Here is an 18,989-nt window from a genome sequence, read left to right as displayed (position 1 = left end):
ACGGGCAGATCGTTAAACTGTATGTTCTGTACAGTATGTGGGTTCCAGAGCCATCTCCCTGGTTCCTGTTAGAACAGCACCCCTCTCCTGGGACCAAGTTCTACCCGAGCGACACCACACGTGGATGGCTCCAGTCGCGGACATCTGTGGTTTCTGCTTTTCTCATTCACACCTCAGCTCTGCAAGAAGGCTTGTTTCCGGGTCAGTGGCGATCTCTGTGTCCTTGGTTTCGAGCTTAGCCCATCTCTGCTTGCTGACTGTGTAATCTCTTTGTGCATCTCGAGAGAGATTAACGAATCAGGGCAGAAACAACCCATTCCAGGCATTAGTGGTCAGGGTTTCTAAGGGTAGGGCTCCTGGTGGAATGGGGAATGTCTGGGTATGTATTCCCAGAGCCACCGAGATCTGTTGCCCTTTCCTGTGCAGGGCAGCCACTGAGCCCAGCGCTGGGGCCAGGGCCAGGGCCAGAGGGGCAGCCTGCACACCTAGCCAAGCAGCAGCTGTCCCGACTGGTTCCTGCTCCTCCCAAGGAGATCCCGACCCTGACTTGTGCTCATCCTGCCACTGCCCTCATAAACCTCACACCCTGAGCTCTCCCAAGGGGTGGGTCAGTGCAGCGTGCCGGGAGGCCTGGCAAGAAGACCAGAGAGGAGCCTTGTCTGACCTCAACTCCAACAGGGGGCTCGGGGCTGGGGACAGAGCTCCCCTCCCCGGTGAGGTCAGGAATTCTGTGACATGCCCTTTCTACAGGCATGGGCATCGAAGCCCCCAAGTTACAGCCGAGTCTACACTCAGCCCTATACCCACGTTTACCTAGTTGTGTCTCTAGCCACCTCTGTACACAGAGCCCCCAAGTTACAGCCAAGTGTACACCCACTGGTGTACACAGAGCCCGGAGCTGACCCACTACAGTCGTGTCTACACCAAACTCTGTACACACGCTGACACTACACACCACCTACAGACACACTTACACAAGTCCTGGCCCTCAAGCCCCCAAGGCTATACCACACACCCAGCCCCAGCCAATGGTGCAGGTTCCTTCGACTGCGGTCCTTGCGGTATTTCTGACTCTCCGGACCTGGAGAGCCTGGTCCCAGAGCCTTGGCGACTCCTCTGGTGTGTCTGGAGCCAGCTGTCTCTACCAGCAGCCCCACCCCCTCTGCTCCTGCAGGCCATGCCGCTTGGCATCACAGCGCCTTAGCTACGCTAGAGCCATGTCAGCAGCCCCCTGGCTCTCGCAGAGCGCTGTCGGTGAGAAGGCCCCCACTGAGCCCACTCAGTTCCCCCTGGCAAGACGACAGGCACCCACATGGTGCCTCGGCTGTGTCTCTGCCCCAGTGGCGCAGGGACAGGTCTGGGAGAGAAACCGTCCCTGCATGTCTGGCGTGTGAAACGCCTCTCCCTGCACTGCGGCCTGGGGAACACGCAGGAGCACACTGATGCATGGGGACCACTCGCCCCAGGAGCACAGGCTCGGAGCTTACCGGAACGAACCTCCCCCCGGCTCCTTGAGCTTGTTCTTCTGTGCAGCGGCTGCTTGTGCGGAGACGGTGGAGAGGGCTTTGGCTCCCGACAGCACGGCCGACTTGACCACGGGGACTGTGGAGGCCGAGACACAGGGGACCATTGGAGGCAGGGTGCGACAAGCCCGAAGGGAAGCGGCGAGTGACACTGTGACATCGGGAGCCCTGGCCCCGGCACAGGCCAGTGCCCCCACGGGCCCGAGCCACTGGTGCGAGGTCCGTGGCTGAGCGGGCCGCTCACCTGGCTGCAGGGGGTTGAGCTGGATCTGCTGCGGGGTGGTGAGCATGATGCGACTGTGTGGTTGCCGCAGGGCCACCATGGGCGTCTGCGTCAGCGTCACCTGGGGAGGGCGCAGGAGGGCTCCCGGCTTCTGGGGCTGCTGGATCACCTGGCGGCAGAGGGCGCAGGACAGTGAGCGGCCCGGGCAGTGGGCGCACCTCACGTCCCGCCACCCCGACCTGCCCACAGTGGGGCGGCCCAGGACAACACTCCAGGGCCAAGAGGCCGCCTTGGACCAGGATGCAGCCCTCCAGGGTCAAGCTGTCACGTGGAAGCCAAGCCGAGGACACGGAGCAGTGAGCCTGGTATAGTACAGGGCTCCCGAGGCAGGAGAGGACCTCTACCACATGTCAACAGAAGTCAGTGTCCATGTCCATCAGTTAGATGTCAGTTTCTCTATCAAAATTTTTCTATCAAAAGGCTGCAAGGTTTCCAGGCTAGATTTCGGAGGTCGACCCCAGACTCGGCCCTCAAGGTCTCTGCCCAGTACTAACACTCACTTTCCTCCACCTGGGCTCACGGGGTCAGCTGCATGGCTACCCCACCACCTGTGTGTCCAGTCTGGCTCCCCGATCAGGCACATGGGGAGAGCCTGCTATGGCCCAGGCAGTGCTCGGGAGCTGGGGCCACCCACCACGGGTCCACATGCCACCGCATCCCACCCTCCTAGGGAGTGTCTCAAAGACCCTGCAGTGGACGGTCCTGAAGGAAGAGGCAGTGCCTGTCATCTAACTCCTCCACGTCCCTCAGACCACATCCCACCCACGACCACCAGGCAGCTGCAGCACAAAGCGCCCCCGTAACTGCAGAGCTGCGTGGCCCTGGCGTGGTGCTGCCTCTCTCGGGGAAGCCGGAGGCCTGGGCGCTGCGCTGGAGACAGCTCTCCTTAAGAACCATCCTTTCCCTGACACAGAACATGGCCCAGACCCGGAGCTGCTGTGACCATGAGCGTGTCCCGTCCCAGGACCTCCTGCTGCAGAGCTGGGCTCACCCGCTCTCAGCCCGGGACTCGACCACCAGGAACCCCGCGGGCCCTTTCCCGTGCTCACCAGAGGTGACCTGGAAGGCCTGGTGAGATGCGCCCAAACCCAGCCACTGAAACCCTGCTGTGAACTGTGTCCCCAGAAATCCTCACCCTGTGCCTGTGGCTGCCTTCCCACCTGGGAGCGGCCACCCTGGTGACGTTGACCACACCACTGCAAGAGTGGGCTTTCCTCAATCTTGCTGAGACATCGGGGAGCAGGCGCCAGCAGCCACGTCGGCAGAGAGGCGGGACAAGCTGAGGAGGCGAGCAGCCCTTCCCTCCAGCCAGCCCCACACTCACACTTGCAGCCTCGTAAGGCCATGAACTTGTGTGCTATTCCTCCCCATCGATGAAAAGAGGGGACCCACAGCGCCCCTGCAAAGACCTCATCATCTGTCTACTGTGTTGCCCCAAGAACTTTGTGACACCCCCCCCCCCAGTAACTAGGATGGAACTTGGTGCCTAGAGTGGGTGCTGCCCTGACACTTAAAACCCAGTGGGGTTCTGGGTGATGGGTGGAAGCTGGAGATGTCGTGCCCACAGTAAAAGCTAGACTGCCTCTGAGAAGCAGCTGGTCAAGCACGGGAGGTGGGGGCAGGTGAGGGCTGTGGCTACAGAAGGGAGCGAGGAGCGCCAGGCTGGGCAAGACTGCTGGGTGGACGGCAGAACCTGTGAAGTGAGGCCCCTGGACATCTGGCGGGGAGAATTCCACACAAGCTCTGAAGGAGCAACGTGTTTCTCTCTGTCACGACGAGAAAACACGAGGGGAAAGAAAAGGAACCAGAGACGTTTGGGAAGACGCTCACTGAGGCTAACGCGACGGAGCCATGGTTGAGGGTCTGGCCAGCGACAGGGGACCGAGCGAGAAGCGGAAGAAGGCCCTCTTGGAGCCCTGGACATCAGAGGCTGTCCCTGGAGCAGCCTGGAGACCAGCAGACTGTTGGGAGGCACCTGGGAAGCAGGACCTTTGTGGGTCCAAAGGGTGTGGCCATGGGCTCCTCCATTTCAAGGGGTGGGTGGGCCACAGCTGCCTCGGTTTCCGAGTTGGATCGTCACCAGCTTGGTTCCCAAATGTGGAGCCGTGGTGGCCTGGGCAGCAGGAGTGGCAGGAAATGGGCCCATCACCTAAAGCTAAAGGACTGAGCCTGCAAGGTCCACAACAGAGGAGGGGTTCCACAACCAAGTAAGGGGGAAGAGCTGCCTTCTCAGCTGGAGCCCAGGGCTGAGGGGGCCTCCCCTCGGTTTCAGAAAGTCTGGCCACACTCAGCATGGCGAACAAGACCCCCGACCGGACAATTTTAGAGGACAGAGTCTGTTGGCACCTGTTCTGCTGACCTTTGGCCTGTAACAGAAACGCCCACCCTTTTCCTGCTGCTGCACAGGAAGGCTCTGTCCCCAGGAGTCCCACCTGTATGTGATCTGGGTAATATAGAAAATGAGGTTGGGGGACTTGGAGTGGACGGAAGGCCCGTGGGATGATGTGATAGGTGGATTTGCCTGGCCCATGGGAAGGACAAAGCTTCAGGGACTAAAGGACAGGATGTTATGGGGTCAGCTATATCCCAAAAAGACTGAACTCACTGCCACTGAGTCAATGCCGACTCAGGTCGGATCACAGCACCCACTACTCCACCAGGGCTCCACCCTGAAAGGACACATGTTCTAAATCCCACCCTCTAGGCCTCTGGTTCCTGTCCCGTTTGGGAACAGGCTGTCTTCTATGTGAATAAGAGGGAGGAAGTGGGGAGGGGGGGGACAGAAGCAGAGGTCCCGAGGCAAGAGGCAGACGTGAGGATCTCCCAGGGTGCCCTCGGTTTGGACTGGCAGTCCCCACTGTGAGGGGCCGTCTGCCTGAGCCCCACCCTGGTGCTGCTCTCCCAGCAGCTCTCTGAATGCCCCGTGGGAACCAGCCACACAGGTCACCGTCTGGGATGCACCGGGGTGGCGAGCAGGACACGAGGCCCCGGCAGGCAGCGCTGGCCCCGGCCATAGTGAAGCCTGGCCTGTGGGAGGCCTGCAGGCAGTCAGAGGTGGAGTTGCCGCGAGCAGGCTCTCCGGCAGGCAGGGGAGGCTGTCGCCTTCCATACCAGTGGTGTGGGCTGCCCCTGCTTGCCGACGCCAACCTGTGTGGGCTGCGTGAGGCTGATGACAGGGGGCTGCAGGGCGCTGGTCACGGTTGCTGCCGCCTTCCCGGCAGTGCGCTGGACGGAGCTGCTCAGCACCACGGCCGTGAGCGCTGTGGTGGCCTGGGCAGCAGGCGGGGGCTGTTGCTGGCTCTGCTGGATGAAGGCTGCGGAGTCAGGAGTCAGCTGTCTCAAGGCGGGTAAGCTCCTCTGGGTGGGAAGACAGAGACGGGGTGGGACGGCCGCTCTAGCATCGCATCCCTCTCTTTGCACCTGGGAGAACTGGGGAACAGCTGGGAGAACTACATGAACCAGCAACAAAACCCAGTATTCGCCATGCTCTTGGAAAGAGAAACGGGCACATGGCCCGGTGGCACCCAGAGCTAAGTGCTCAGCCAGTCGCTGAGAGGCTGGCAGCTGCATCCACGAGGCCCAGGAAGAAAGGCCTGGTATCTACATCCAGAGCAACCCTGTCCCTGACAACACAGGGCAGCAACAGCGAGCACGTCCACAGGTCACAGTGCTCCCACAGGGTTCAAGGGGCCCGGGGTGCGAGGTCTGGGGGTCCCCGCAGCTCCTCAGTCTCACACAGGCACTCGCCAGGCAGCACAGAAGCAGAGACGCCTGCTCGAGGGACTGCCCCGCCTCTGGAGTGACACTGAACCCAGTGCGGCATCACCCATACGCGGTGCTCACAGGGCCCCCGGCAGAGCCAGCCCCCGCCTTGCTGAGCCCACCTTCAGACACCCCCATAACAAGCCGGGGCCCTGCTGCTTGGGGACCCACAGGCGACAGCCTGAACGAGGGTGGGAAGGTCTGTAGAATTACCTTTAGGAAAGGCACAAGGTAAGGTTGAGGTGAAGAATTAAGTTCTCGGTATAGTCTACTCGTAAAGTCTTCTGCTTCAATTTTTCCGTCCTTAAAAACAAAACCCACATGGAGACCCAGGTGAGTGACAGGCCACACAGTCTCCTTTCACAGCACAACTCTGGCCCCAGGCGTTATGAGGCACTTTCTAAAACTGAGTGCCTCTGATGAGCCCGCTCTCAGAGCAAGCTGACACCTGCCCACCGTCCACCAAGGGCAAGGGAGCTTGTGGGGAAAGAGACCAGAGGGGGGCTCCACGCAGTCTCTGCTGAAGGCACCTGGGACGCGGGCAGCTCAGCTTCAAATCCCAGGCACCTTCCCAGCATGTGTGAGCTGCGTGGGTGTGTTCAGACAGGTGAGGGGTCAGGAGGGAGCCCCTGGTGAAGAGAGCTGTCTGCACCTGAAGCTGAGTGAGTGAGTGAGTGAGTGAGTGAGTGATTGTGTGTGTGTGTGTGTGTGTGTGTGGTAATGGGAGGTGTGTGACTGTGTGTATGGTGGGGCAGTTGTACGGGGGCCTGTGAGACCCCCCCTCTCCCTTTCTGAATGTGGGTAAAAGCCCCCATTTAAAGAACAGGTACAGTGAAGGGGGTGACGGGGAAAGAGATGGACTTCAGGTAAAACTGACATCAAGCTTCCAGGCAGCAATACATGACAGTCGAAAGCAAAGGCCATCACGCCCTTCCCGAGGCTGAACAAGCACTCGCCAACACCCAGGGCCCGAAGGCCAGGACAAGGGTCCCCGGCAGGGCCACCAGAGCCTCGACTGGACGTCCCCTCCCCAGCCGAGGGCCGTGTCCGGGGTGAACCATGCACGAGCCCCTCACCAGCAAATTCTGCACCAACTCTTTCACATTAGCAGCTGTCTCTGTGGACTGCTTGCCAGACGAAGCCAGCTTTATCAACGTCGATAAGAAATTTTTACATTTCTTCACGTTTTCCATAGTTTCCTAGAGCCGGAAGACAAGAAAGACGTGAGAGGCTCGAGGAGCAGGGCCCGTGATCACTTCAGAGGTGTGCACGTGGGGTGGAGAGGGCAGGTGCAGGTCCCCTCTGGCTGATGGTGTCCAGACTCGGACCACTCCTCCAGGGGGGTGCAGACAGTCCCACAGCCAAAGGCTCGTTCACCCCCACCCCCAGGGCACAGACTACTCAGTGAAGGCAAGCCTGGAGCCTGCTAGATGCCCAAGAGAGGGCATCAAAGTCAGACGCACCTCCTAAAAGCAACAGGCATGCCACTGCGCCAAGAAAGGCGGAACCCTACGTTACAAAGCATAGTCCCCAAGGGCTAATTTGTCACACACACACACACAGTCCCAGAGAATAAGGCATGACACACGCATGTCCCATGGGTATGACATGACACACACAGTCCCCATGGATAAGACGTGACACACTCATGTCCCATGGGTAAGACATGACACACACACACATGCCCCGTGGGTAAGACATGACACACACAGTCCCTGTGGGTAAGACGTGACACACACATGGTCCCCATCGAGTAAGATATGACACACGCAAGTCCCATGGGTAAGACATGACACACACGTCCCGTGGCTAAGACATGACACACACACATGTCCCGTGGCTAAGACGTGACACACACATGGTCCCCATCGAGTAAGATATGACACATGCAAGTCCCATGGGTAAGACATGACACACACGTCCCGTGGCTAAGACATGACACACACACATGTCCCATGGGTAAGACATGACACACACAGTCCCCGTGGGTAAGACGTGCCACACGCACAGTCCCCATCGAGTAAGATGCGACACACGCATGACCTATGGGTAAAACATGACACACACACACGTCCTGTGGGTAAGACACGACACACACAGTCCCCGTGGGTAAGACGTGACACCGCAGGGCTGCCGCATCACTGTCTAACAGCATGATCAACGGATGGGCCTTGATGGCTGCAGGTGTCTCAGCAGGCATCCAGGGGGCACGGCAGCCCATCCCACAGAATTCTCACACTGAGGCCGCTGGCGCCCTCTGCACCCCTTCCCGCAGCCGCACACGGTCAAATGTCCCCCGTAGGCCTGGCTCTCACTGGCTCATTCCCTGTCCAGGGAGCCCGGAGGCAGGCCCAGGAGGAAAGAGGACCTGGCAGGGCGCTCACCGTGGCAGCCGTGGAGGTGGTAGCTGCTCCCGAGACAGTCCGCTGAGGGGTCCCCGTCTGCACCGTCGTAGCTGTCCCCAGTGAGGCTGTCTGTGCGGCGCCACCCAGGACAAGCTGAGGCTGCACAAGCACCAGGCACAAACGAGGTCAGTGACCTCTGCCACAGGCGACTGGCCACTCACCCTGCAGTGCCCAAGCCTGCCACTGTGTGGCACAAGATGCCCATCCAAACCCGAGAAAGTAGGTGCCCTCCTCACAATGGGCACACACTGGAGACGAGGACCCAGGTCATGCGCCCCCACTCCCGGTGAGGACTGGTCCCACGCAGAAAGCCTCCTGCCTCCGTCTCAGGGCGTCCTCCCGCCGGTCTCACCTGCACACCAGCGGGGCGTTGTAGTGTGGCGGTGGGCTGTACCGGCGTCTGGGCCTGAGACACTTGCTTGATTATGGTGGTTGGGGTCACCTGTCGGGCAATAATAGGTGTCCCGGAAGCCTGAAAAATAAGTCAGAGTCATGAAATGAGCACATCCTGCTGGCCCACTGCACTCAGGAATCCGTCCCACACACGAAGCAACAGGCCAGCTGCAGAGAGGCACCTGGTCAGCAACAACAGCTGTGCCCAAGGCTGGGGACAAATGGTCACAGAGCTGCAGAGGGCGGTGGGGGTCGGGGTGCCCACCAGTGCCTCGGCCCTGACAAGATGTGGACCAGCTTCTACTAGGTCAGCCACTGGGGGGAGGCCACCCAGGATTTTCACACAAGGGTTTCAAACATTTGTGGAAAGTGGGGCTCAAAGCTAAGAGCCTTTTAAAGCTACCTCGCTCAGCACACGGGGCACTCTAGACCAAGAAGGCACCAGGCCGCGAGCTTCCCACCGTCTCCCACTCACACCCTGTGCACGTCCACCGTGGACACGTCGTGGCTGAGCTCAGGGACTGGATCCCAGAGCAGCAAGATCATGGCTCTGCAGAGGGGGTTGTCGGGGCCTACTCGTGTCAGGTCTGCAGCACGAGCCCCCACCCTCCCCCAGCCCCGGGCACAGTGCTGGCTCCCGGGCAGTCAAGACACACAACGGCCACAGCCTTGGCTCGCAGCTGATGACACCGGGACCATCAAGCAGGCTGGCCCCAAGCTAGGCCCCACGCACGGGCTATCCTCAGCGGTGGGCACTGACCTGCACGGTGGAGATCTGGACGGGAGGGGCACTTGTGGGGGTGGCAGGGCGGGGTGCCATGGTGGTCTGAGGCTGGGCCTGGGCGTGGGCCTGCGCCTGCATCTGGGCCAGTGCCTGCTGAGGGATCATGAGCAGCTGCCCGCTCTCGCTGCGCACCAGGACCATACCTAGGACATAGGAGACTGGTCAGGAGGGCAGCTGGACACGCGTCCCACCGAGGGACGGCCGGCAACTCTGGGGAGAAAGAAGGAGAGGGGTAAAGCGCGTGGCATCGGCCAACTCTGTCGTGTGTCCCCCCCCACACACACACACACACGCCCATGATGATAGGGGCAGGGAGGGACGGTGGGGAAGGTGTCCCGGGCCCGCACCTGCACCGCCTGCCTCCCCTGCAGCCCAGACAAGGAGTGCCCACACCGACGCAGGGGGCAGTGTGGGAGCCCCCTCGTGCAGCCTAGCCCCGACTTCTGCCAGTCGCACCCCCCTACCCCCGCACAGCAGCAGGCAGCGCTCCAGTGGGTCTCCTCAGCCCCCTCACTGGGAAGCAGCTCTCCAGTCAGGGTGGCTCTGGACTGGACTGCATAGCGCAGTGGCCTCAGAGCCTGGAGCTTCTGCTCCAGACCCCCACCCTGCCCCAGGAGAGCCAGCACACCCACTTTGTGGTCGCCGAGTGCGTCGTACATTTGCAGTGGACCAGCCTGTGGCCTGTGCTGTCCGTGGGGGTAGCTGTGAGTCAGGGCCAACTCTACAGCACCTAGCAGCAGCAGCATCACAAAACATACTATAGGGGTCACCAAAACAGGGCGCAGGGGCACAAAGAGGGGCACCTGCACTGAGAACACTCCCACCGTATCTCCAGGGCCGCGTGCCCAACAGAGACAGAGAGAGGACCGAGCGAGCATGGGACAGGCGGCTGTGGGGGAGCACAGCCAGATCTCTAGCAGGGCTAGCTGCCTAGGTCAGGGCTCTCAGAAACAAGGGGTGCCGCTCCCCAGGCTCCCACCTGAAACCACCCACCCACAAGAACCACACCTGTGCCCCACACCCTTCCAGAATGCTAAACCCCCAGCAGCTGCTGCAAAGCACCCACTATGCAGAGCGCTGGTTTCGCAGCGCCATTGGGGGGCCCAGCCCCTCGCTCCACATGCCAGGCTGTGTGCACAGAAGGCCCTCGAGACGGGTGGGGGGGTGTCTCGAGGGAGCAAGCAGGCAGAGCAAGGACAGGCGCTGCTTCACTCGCTCCACTCACCACCCACCGGGAGCCTCAGCAGACGCCCGGGCCAGCGATTCAGAACCACGAGCTGCTCACAGGAGAGAGATGAGGCTTCCAATCTCCCAGAGTTACGGTCCTGGAGACCCACAGCTCAGCTCTACTCTGCCCTAAGGAGTCACTGTGAGCCGGAACCCACCTACCTGATGGCGGTGAGCTTAGAGTTTGGACACGCAGTGCGGGTTCCGACATCTCAACAGCCAGAGGCAGAGAAGACACACACACAGACACACACACACACACACACACACAGTGATTCCCCATCTGCAAATGTGTTCATCAGACATGGCTTGGTCGACCTGCCCCACACCCACAGAGCAGCAGCGTGGCTGCAGGCCTGAGGGAGTGAGCGAGGGTACTGCTGTGGGGCTCACAGACATGCAGGCGCAGAGATGCCGAGGGGGTGTGAGGGGCGGGGCAGACACACCTAGAGAGGAAGAGCATGGGTGCCTGGGTGGCGAGCCCCTCCCCAAATAGAACTGCCCTTCCTTCCAAGCACATGGTGGGTGCGGTCGGCCTGGAGGTACCTTCTTGGCTGGTTTCTCCAGTGACAATGAGTTACGGCACTGAGCAGGTGACAGCTGTCACATGTGCCAGCCTGAGGACACTCAACCCTGCAAGAGCTGAAAGAGCAGCCCCGTGTGTCAGCGGTCTTGTCAACTCCCTGAATCGCTCAGTTCAAAGGGAGCAACAAGAGAGGCCCGGTCTCAAAGCATCACCAAGGAGGACTCCTCAGAAGGAGATCCTGGGAAAGGTGCCCATCTCCTTCAAAAGTCGGGGCTGTCCGCTCTCCTACACCCCACATCCTGCACCCCCTCGCAGCTCAGAAGCCCCATGCACACCTCGGTGACCTCCCGCTCCCTGGAGCTGTCGCAGCAGTGAGCAGCCAGCTGCTGGGCCTCGGTCTAGGGCACAGACCTGCAGGCCTCTGGCCCCAAGATCCTGCTACCTGTAGTAAAAGGCCATTCATACCCTTTTTCCAGCACCCAGGCAGGAGGTCAGGTCCCAGGGAAGCATCTTTGGGCCTAAAGCACAGGCTGGAGAGCCCCCAGCTCCCAGGGCACCCGCCTGTGCCAACAGGCACAAAGGGCCGTCAGAGGGGGCAGGGCACCTGGTAGGGAACTGCCCAGAGAGCAGCCTCCCTCATAGCAACTCCGCACCCCCCACCCTGCCGACCACCCCAACCTGCCACATGCCTCAGGCTCTCCGAGGCCACAAGGACGAGCACCTCCACAGGACAGGGTCCTGGAGGTCTCCCACAGCAGCAGGGTCATGGCAGGCGCCGGATATGCCAACATAGGCCACTGCCAAGCGACCCAGGCCCCTGCGTTTCCAACTGTGAAGGAAGAGGACCTGAAGGTGTGTCTGTGAACACGCTCAGAGGGCAGGGCACACGGGGCCAACAGGTGTGTGTTGGCCACACTCCCCCGGAAATGCCAGCATGGACACAACACGCCCGCCCCCACTTGGCGCTCCGTGGCACCTGACCCTCCAGTCCCTCAGGTGGACACCTCTGAAGATGGGAGGGCTCGCGCCCCTCACTCTGCCCAGGAAAAGAGGAGCACTGCAAGAGTGACGCCCCATGCCCCGGCCAGAGACAAGTCATCCAACGCTGGGCGGGGGCTGGAGCAAGGGGTGCCTGGGCTGCAGCCCGCCAGGAGGCGTTCCAACAGGAGAGCCCGCTGCCCTGTGCCGGGGGTGGGGGGCTCTCAGCAACCAAGACGTGGCATGCCCACAGACACTTGGGTCAGAGAGGCAGGAGCCGGCCTGAAACAGAGCCCATGCACACGCACAGGGGCACACGTAGACCGTGAATGTCTACAAGGTTGGGAGACGTCTTAGGAGGGAATCTGAGTGATCTTGGGTTAGTCAAAGACTCAGCCAGCACAGTGGGCTTCATCAGAAGGACTCTCCTGCTCTCACATGACCTTGTACAGCACTGTCTGTCTGTGTCACAGAGGGATCCAGAAAGAAGGCAGAGGTAAGACGCAACACAACCCCAAAGAACAGACCTTCACCAAAGACTGAGCGGACACACACACCCCTCTCACACTGGGCGGACTGCTGTGTGCTGACCCAGACCCTGTCGTGAGGGACACGGCCACACCTGCAGACACAGGGCCTGGGGGGACTTGACGCTCAGCCCTGCTGCTGGAATGAGACAGGAATGGCCCTGTTGGGGAGCACCCCTAACACCAGGGTCCGGGAGGCACAGTGGTTAAGTGCTCACCAAACGACCGGCAGTTTGAGCCACCAGCAGTGGCACAGGAGAAGGAAGCCATCTGTCCCAGAGAGACCACAACCAGGATCGACTGGAGGGCACTTGGCTGTGGGTGCCTCCTGGTCAGCCGTCCCCTGCTGGCTTCTCACTCGGGAGAAAGGCAGCAGCACGTCCTCACAGAGGCGCTTATGTGGACTCACCCTCGCTGAGCAGTCCACGGCGGGCGGACAGCGGCACGGCCACATCTCGGGACCCACGCTGGGGAGCGCAGTCAGGAAAGGCAGCGTGCACGGGCACATGGCTCCGTGTATGTCCACCTCCCAGAGAAAACCAAACTACTCCACCGTGACCACACATCTGTGGGGAGGGGGGAAGCACGTGGCAGGTGCCCCCAAGGGGCTCGGGGGCTCTTCGGGCAGACAGACATTTCGCTCTCTCGACCCCACGTGGTGATGGTGATCTCACAGATGTGAACATACGCCCACATGTTTTCAGCACTGCCGTTGAGGCGCCCAGCCCTCAGAGAGAAAGAACGAGGAAAAGTTGTTCCAACCGGGGCGGAAGCTCAGTGCTGGCACCCTGGCTTCGCCCCTCACCAGATCCCCCAGACAGCCCCTGGGCCTGACCTCGGGGGCCACTGAGCAAGCACTCCCCAGCACAGACTTGTCTATGGCCACGCAGCCCCACGAGGGGACGCACGCAGCCCTCTGCACACGGGCAGAGCCCAGGCCTGGTGAGCTCCTGGCCATGTGGAACAGCGAGAGGGACGCCCCCGGAAACGGGACCCTGGAGCAGGGAGGTGATGTCAGGGGGGTGACAGCAGACCATCCAGCTGCTGTGCCTTCTGCTGTTCCCTCGACAGCAAGCCGCAGGCCCCGCCCCAAGGTGCTGAATAGAGAAACCACCGTGTGGAGAGGTGTGAGGGGAGTGGGGTGATCAGGCATGAGGAGCGGGCCCCAGTCCCACAGCACCTCCCTCCCTTCCACGCAGTCAGCCACAGGCAGAGCGAGTCCAACACTGTCCTGAGGCCTCTCAGGCACCCCAGGAGGAGGAGGAGGGGGAGGAGGAGGAGGAGGAGGAGGAGGAGGAGGAGGAGGAGGAGGAGGAGGAGGAGGAGGAGGAGAAGGAGGAGGAAGAGGAGGAGGAGGAGGAGGAGGAGGAGGCAGCGGCGGTGGCAGCGGCAGCGGCTCTGGGCAAGAGGCCAGGTCCCAGGTGCTGCTGGTACCCACTGGCCAGTCTGGGCCATCAGCACCTCCCAGTGGAGGTGGGGGCAGACCACATGCCCCCACTCTTCAAAGCTTGTACCTTAAGGTTCCTGCTGTACACCCCAACACCCCGTCCCCTGCTCCCCACAACTTGGATTCAGGGCTTAACTGTGCCTCTCAGCATGACCCCTGCCAAATCGCCCTTGTCCACCTTCTCCCACCGCTACGCCCTCGCCCCTCGGAGTGCCATTGCCAAGCTCCCTGCTCCACACTGCACGCTTCAATTCATTTCAGGAGTGCTTGGGCGGTGCAAATGTTAAGTGTTTGACTGCCAACCAAAAGGTTGGTGGTTCTACCCCACGAGAGGACCCACAGAGGAGTAGACTAGCCATCCCTGAACTCCCTTGGGGGGAAGGGGCACCACCTCTTCTCTGCACATGTGGGCTGTGTAAGCAGGAACCATCCCCCGTGGGGCCTGTGTGTGAAGAAAGGAGGTTCCAGCCTCGGAAGCAGAGACCGTGCATGGCACACGGACGCTCAGACACCTCCTTCTCCCTAAGCCTGCAGGACCTGAGGACTCCAGAACACAACTGAGACAGACCACCCCCCACCCCCACCCAGGAATGGCAGCCCCACGGGCGGGTCAGTCACGCAGCAACTGCAGGGGAGGACCCAGAACTGCACCTCCTCTTCATCTCCCCAAAACTATGCAGGCATCCGCAGCCGGGTGTCCAACACTGTCCCTCAGTGGCCTCCCTCTGCTCTAGGGATGTCTCCTGAGCCCCGGCTCCAGCATCCAGCCATCTGCCTGTGTCTCCTCACCTCAATGACCGCCCATCACCCATTCCCAAATCTCCCCAGCACCTCCAATCCTTAGCCTCTGCAGGGTCCACTCGTGGGGGTGGAGATGGCCCTCCACAGGCGACCCTGGCGCCCACACCTGTCCGCACAGCAAACCACTGACCCCTCCCCAGAACCCTCTTCTGTTCCATCCAGCCAAACAGCCGGCTTTCCGGGGGTCACCACTTGCTTGTGGTGCTGCCCCGCCCCACCCCAGCTCAGAATCCCTCTGGCAGGGCTCCCAGAGTGTGCAGCCTGCACCCTGAGGGGGGTGGGGTTGGGGTTGGGGGACAGAATGGATGGACAGTAGCAATGGTCACAGGAGGAATGGGCAGGCAGCCCATCGAGAGTCCCCCTGCTGGCCACTCAAGTGGTTACCAGGCCCAGGGTTTCTTTGAGCCCAAATACACCCCCAAAGTGCTATGGCCTTAGATTTCCTTCACGTTCAAGTCCAGTTTAAATGACAGCACACTTGGGTAAGATGACCTCAAGACCCGCGTCATGCGTGAAGGTGTGTACACACGGACTGTCACGCCAGCCTTTGCTGGAAGCAGACCTCAGTGGCCGACTGTCACCTGAAGCTCTTCTGCAACTTGTCACACTGCTTCCCACCCTCATCACAGGGACTGCTCATCGGAGCCACACATGAAGAGAGCGAGGCCACAAGGCCCTGCTACCGACCGTCTGCAACCTCTAACCATCGCCGCTCAGCAGGGTGAGCACACAGGCCGCCTCGGAGGCTTTGTAAACTGAACCCACAGGCAGCGCGGATGGAACGCAGGCAGCAGGGAAGCAGGGCAGGGCGCACCTACGGGCCACACTTACACAGCTGGCTGGCTGCCTTGTGCCGGGCTCTGTGCTGGGCTGCTGGCCTCTGGGGGCTGACTGCCCCAGGAACAAACACAGTGGGGCAGACAACCAGACAGGGGTTATCGGGCAGAGGAGGGCAGTGGGACCAAGCCCGAGCCTGAGGGGGCACGCAGTAAAACCAAAAGAGGAGAGCACAGGGAGCTGGGGGCAGGGGCACATGGTGGACATCCCGCAGGTATTTGAGTGAATACCTGCAATGCTGCAGGAGGCCTGTGTGCTATTCCTGAAACCACTGGTGAGAAGGTGGTGGGCATTTGGGCAAGTGGGACTCACATGAGTGGCGGACAGACAGGGGTGTGGACGGTCAGACAGGCAGGTGAGCAGAGTGAGTGGGTGGATGGATGGGTGGGTGGAACTGTGGGTAAATGGATAGATGGATGGGTGAACCGGTGATGAACGGGTGGGTTGGTGGATGGGTTGGAGGTTGGACAGATAGGCAAATAGGTGGGCCAGTGAATGGGTAGGTGGGTGACCAAGTGGACAGACTGATCAGATGGGTAGGCAAATGGGTGGGTCAGTGGATGAATAAATAAATAAATGGATAAATGAATAATAGGTGAAATGGTTGGGTGGGTAGGTGACTGGGTGGGTCAGTAGGTGAGTGGGTGGGTAGATTGCTGGCTGGGTGAATGGGTGACTAAGCAGTGAGTGAGTGAGTAGGGTAGTGAATGGGTGGGTGGATGAATGGATGAACAGGTGGCAGAGGGGTGGATGAGTGCTTGAGTAGGTGGCTGGGTGAATGGGTAAATAGGTGGTAGATGGGTGGAATGGTGAATGGGTGGGTAGATGGATGAATGGGTGAACAGAGGGTGGATGGGAGGGTGGGGGGGGTGGGTGAAGAGCTCCCTCATAGGCTCACACACCTACAATGCAGAGAGCCAGAAATGGCCACCATGGTGGTACCGAGTCTTCAACTCAACAGGGGCAGGCAGTGCGTGCTGCGCACACAGAAGCTCTGACACACCCCAGATCTGTGTGCCCGCACACACGGCAGTAACCGACACAGGCCGACGGGGGCAGCATCACTTCCTAACCCCAACACAACCACCCCACTGCCTGGCAGTGGGCACTAGGCCTCTGAGAACCGCAGGGATCATCATCATTCCCAGCAGAGAGCCTCTCTTGGGCAGCAGCATGGCGGGGGGGGGGGGGGGGGTTAGCCGCACCCCTGTCGACTCACGCACAGCTGCCCCATGGGAGCAAACAGTGCCCATGCTTTTCATGGAATCTGCAGAGCTGAACAAGCCCCACAAGATCAGCCAGGGCAGGGCGGGTAAGGCAGCAGGGGGAAAGCCAAGGCCTAACGATCCAACGGGCCGACAACCAAGGAGCCACCCTTCTGTAGAGTGGGTGTTTTCTTTAAAATGCCAAAGGTAAGCAATGCAATCTCAGACACGTCATCAAGCTCTGCGCGCGTCAGCAGCTTAAAGCTGCTCCAGCTACAAGCACCAGTCAGCATGAGGGCACAGACAGTCGGAACTCATCTGTCCCTGCACCCGTCCACCCTGCATTCGAGAGCGGCACTGAAACACACACATGCAAATGCATGCAAGCATAGTCACACGCAACACACACACTGCAAGCTCATCCATGCACACTCGCTCATGTACCCACATGCAGTCACACACGTGCTACAAACTCATGTGCACATGTGCACGCATGCATGTCACACATGCAAGCATGTGGCCTCACGCTCACGTACAAATGTACTGCCACATATTCACATGGACACAGGCTCACGTACATTGGCACAGTCCCCCGAGCAGGTGGGCTCAGGGAAGGACCAGGCACTGACATTTCAAGATGAGCATGTTTAGAATAGTAAGCTTCAAAACACAAAAGTTTTCCCCAAAATTCCACCAAGTTGCCAGTAACCAGGATTGTCTGACCAAATTGAAAACTGCCCCAAGAGGGAGGGTCTGCCAGAGCAACAGGAAGGAAGGAGGGGCAGCACAGAGGCTGGCCCAGGAAGGAGGAGCAGAAGTAGAGGGAGCTGAGGGGCTGTCCTCCTCAACCAGACCCCAGGCTCCGGAGGATGTCTGCTCCCTAGCACTGCAGCAGGTGGGCTGAGAGGTCAGCAGGCACCCAGAAAAGCACCCCCTCATCAGACAGGCCCTGCGTTGGCTCCCCCACACATCACACTCACCCATTGTCTAGGCTTTGCTTAAACGTGATTTATTCACTAACTTCAACAAGAGAGAGGACTGGGGTCTGAGGTCCCTGAACTGGGTGGTAGGGTGAGCTAGGTCACTTAGCCAGGGTGAGTTGGGTCACGTTGCCATGGCCCGTCTCCCCATGGTACCATAACGCCCACCCAATGACTGCCGGTAGTATGCAAATAAGGTGCAGGGCCCACCAAGGAGATCAGACCACTGCTAGGTATATGGACCCTCCCAGAAGGACTGGACAATGTGGCCATTCCTCTGGGCTTACAGGGAGCCTTCCCAGAAGGGGGCGTGGACCTGACTACACCAAGAGAAGGCACAGACACACACCCCACTCCCGCCCCCAGCAGCAGGGAAGCAGAAGCAGCAGGTGGCAACCCACAGAGAGACAGTGTGAGGTCCCTCAGTGCCCACAGGCAGAGCCCACGCGCTGTCTCACACTGTCCAAGCATGCCAGGCTGTGAGTCCCACGGGCCGGAGAGGCTGCCTGGGGGCATGACTAAGAGGTGTCCTGACTGAAGAGCTGTATCTCAAGTCATTCCTGGTCCTGAATTGTAACCTGTTACTTGCGACCTACATGGCTGGCAGGTCAAAATCAGCAGCAGCTCCGAGGGAAAGACTGGGCTTTCCATTCCCATCAACAGTTACCATCTTGGAATCCCACTGGAAGTTGGCAAATTCGCAGGAACTCCATGGAGTGAGTGAGGAATGAGTACATCCCGGGGGGGGGGGGGGTCGGTGGCTGGAGTGGAGGTGTGTCTCACACTCGCCCCTCGACAGGAGCCAGGCTGCATGGAGGCTGGCAGCGATCTCCCCCTCCATGCTATGGCCACCCCATCGTTCCCATGCTGCCACATCACAGCTTGGAGCTGCCCCACAGGGGCTCCCCGCGCTGAACCACCGCACCAGCAGGCTCCTTCAGCAGAGGGTCTGGCAAGCACAGCGCACACACAGTGAGCTGGCTGTGAAGGCAGTTCAGCGGTAGGGTCCCTCCCTTCCTTGTGTGCGCCAGCGCGCCTAGCTCGCAGCGACCAGCCCCTCAGGAGAGCATGCGTGCTGGGTGTTCTGCAGAAGAAAGGCCTGGCACGTGCTGTGTGTCATTGCAGCCAGCGCGACTCTGGGCATGGCTCTGGGTGCAGCATGAGCATGATGAGGGGCGGCTCGCCTCAGAGCAAGAGCACACTGCAGAGCCGGGTCAGCAGAAGCCCCAGACTGCCGGGGCAGGAGAAGGGCCTAGAGGCCTAAAAACCCCCTGGAGTGCACCCGCAGTCTGAGCTGGATGAGCCGGGTAC

General features: G+C 60.5%; 1 protein-coding gene across 1 annotated transcript in view; it reads right to left on the bottom strand.

The window, feature by feature from the left end:
* The window catches only part of TAF4 (TATA-box binding protein associated factor 4), a 64,780-nt gene that overhangs the window by 18,650 nt on the left and 27,141 nt on the right, over positions 1 to 18,989 (bottom strand). Inside the window, exons 2-9 of the mRNA XM_075527679.1 lie at positions 9,127 to 9,293; positions 8,326 to 8,445; positions 7,953 to 8,072; positions 6,645 to 6,767; positions 5,782 to 5,871; positions 4,918 to 5,163; positions 1,768 to 1,915; positions 1,488 to 1,602 (exon numbers count right to left, since the gene is read on the bottom strand). Coding sequence (XP_075383794.1) covers positions 1,488 to 1,602; positions 1,768 to 1,915; positions 4,918 to 5,163; positions 5,782 to 5,871; positions 6,645 to 6,767; positions 7,953 to 8,072; positions 8,326 to 8,445; positions 9,127 to 9,293 — 1,129 coding nt within the window. The remainder of the gene's footprint in view (positions 1 to 1,487; positions 1,603 to 1,767; positions 1,916 to 4,917; positions 5,164 to 5,781; positions 5,872 to 6,644; positions 6,768 to 7,952; positions 8,073 to 8,325; positions 8,446 to 9,126; positions 9,294 to 18,989) is intronic.

Source organism: Tenrec ecaudatus, chromosome 12 (assembly GCF_050624435.1).
Source record: "Tenrec ecaudatus isolate mTenEca1 chromosome 12, mTenEca1.hap1, whole genome shotgun sequence".
Taxonomy (NCBI): Eukaryota; Metazoa; Chordata; class Mammalia; order Afrosoricida; family Tenrecidae; genus Tenrec; species Tenrec ecaudatus.
This window is presented reverse-complemented; position numbering and strand designations above follow the sequence as displayed.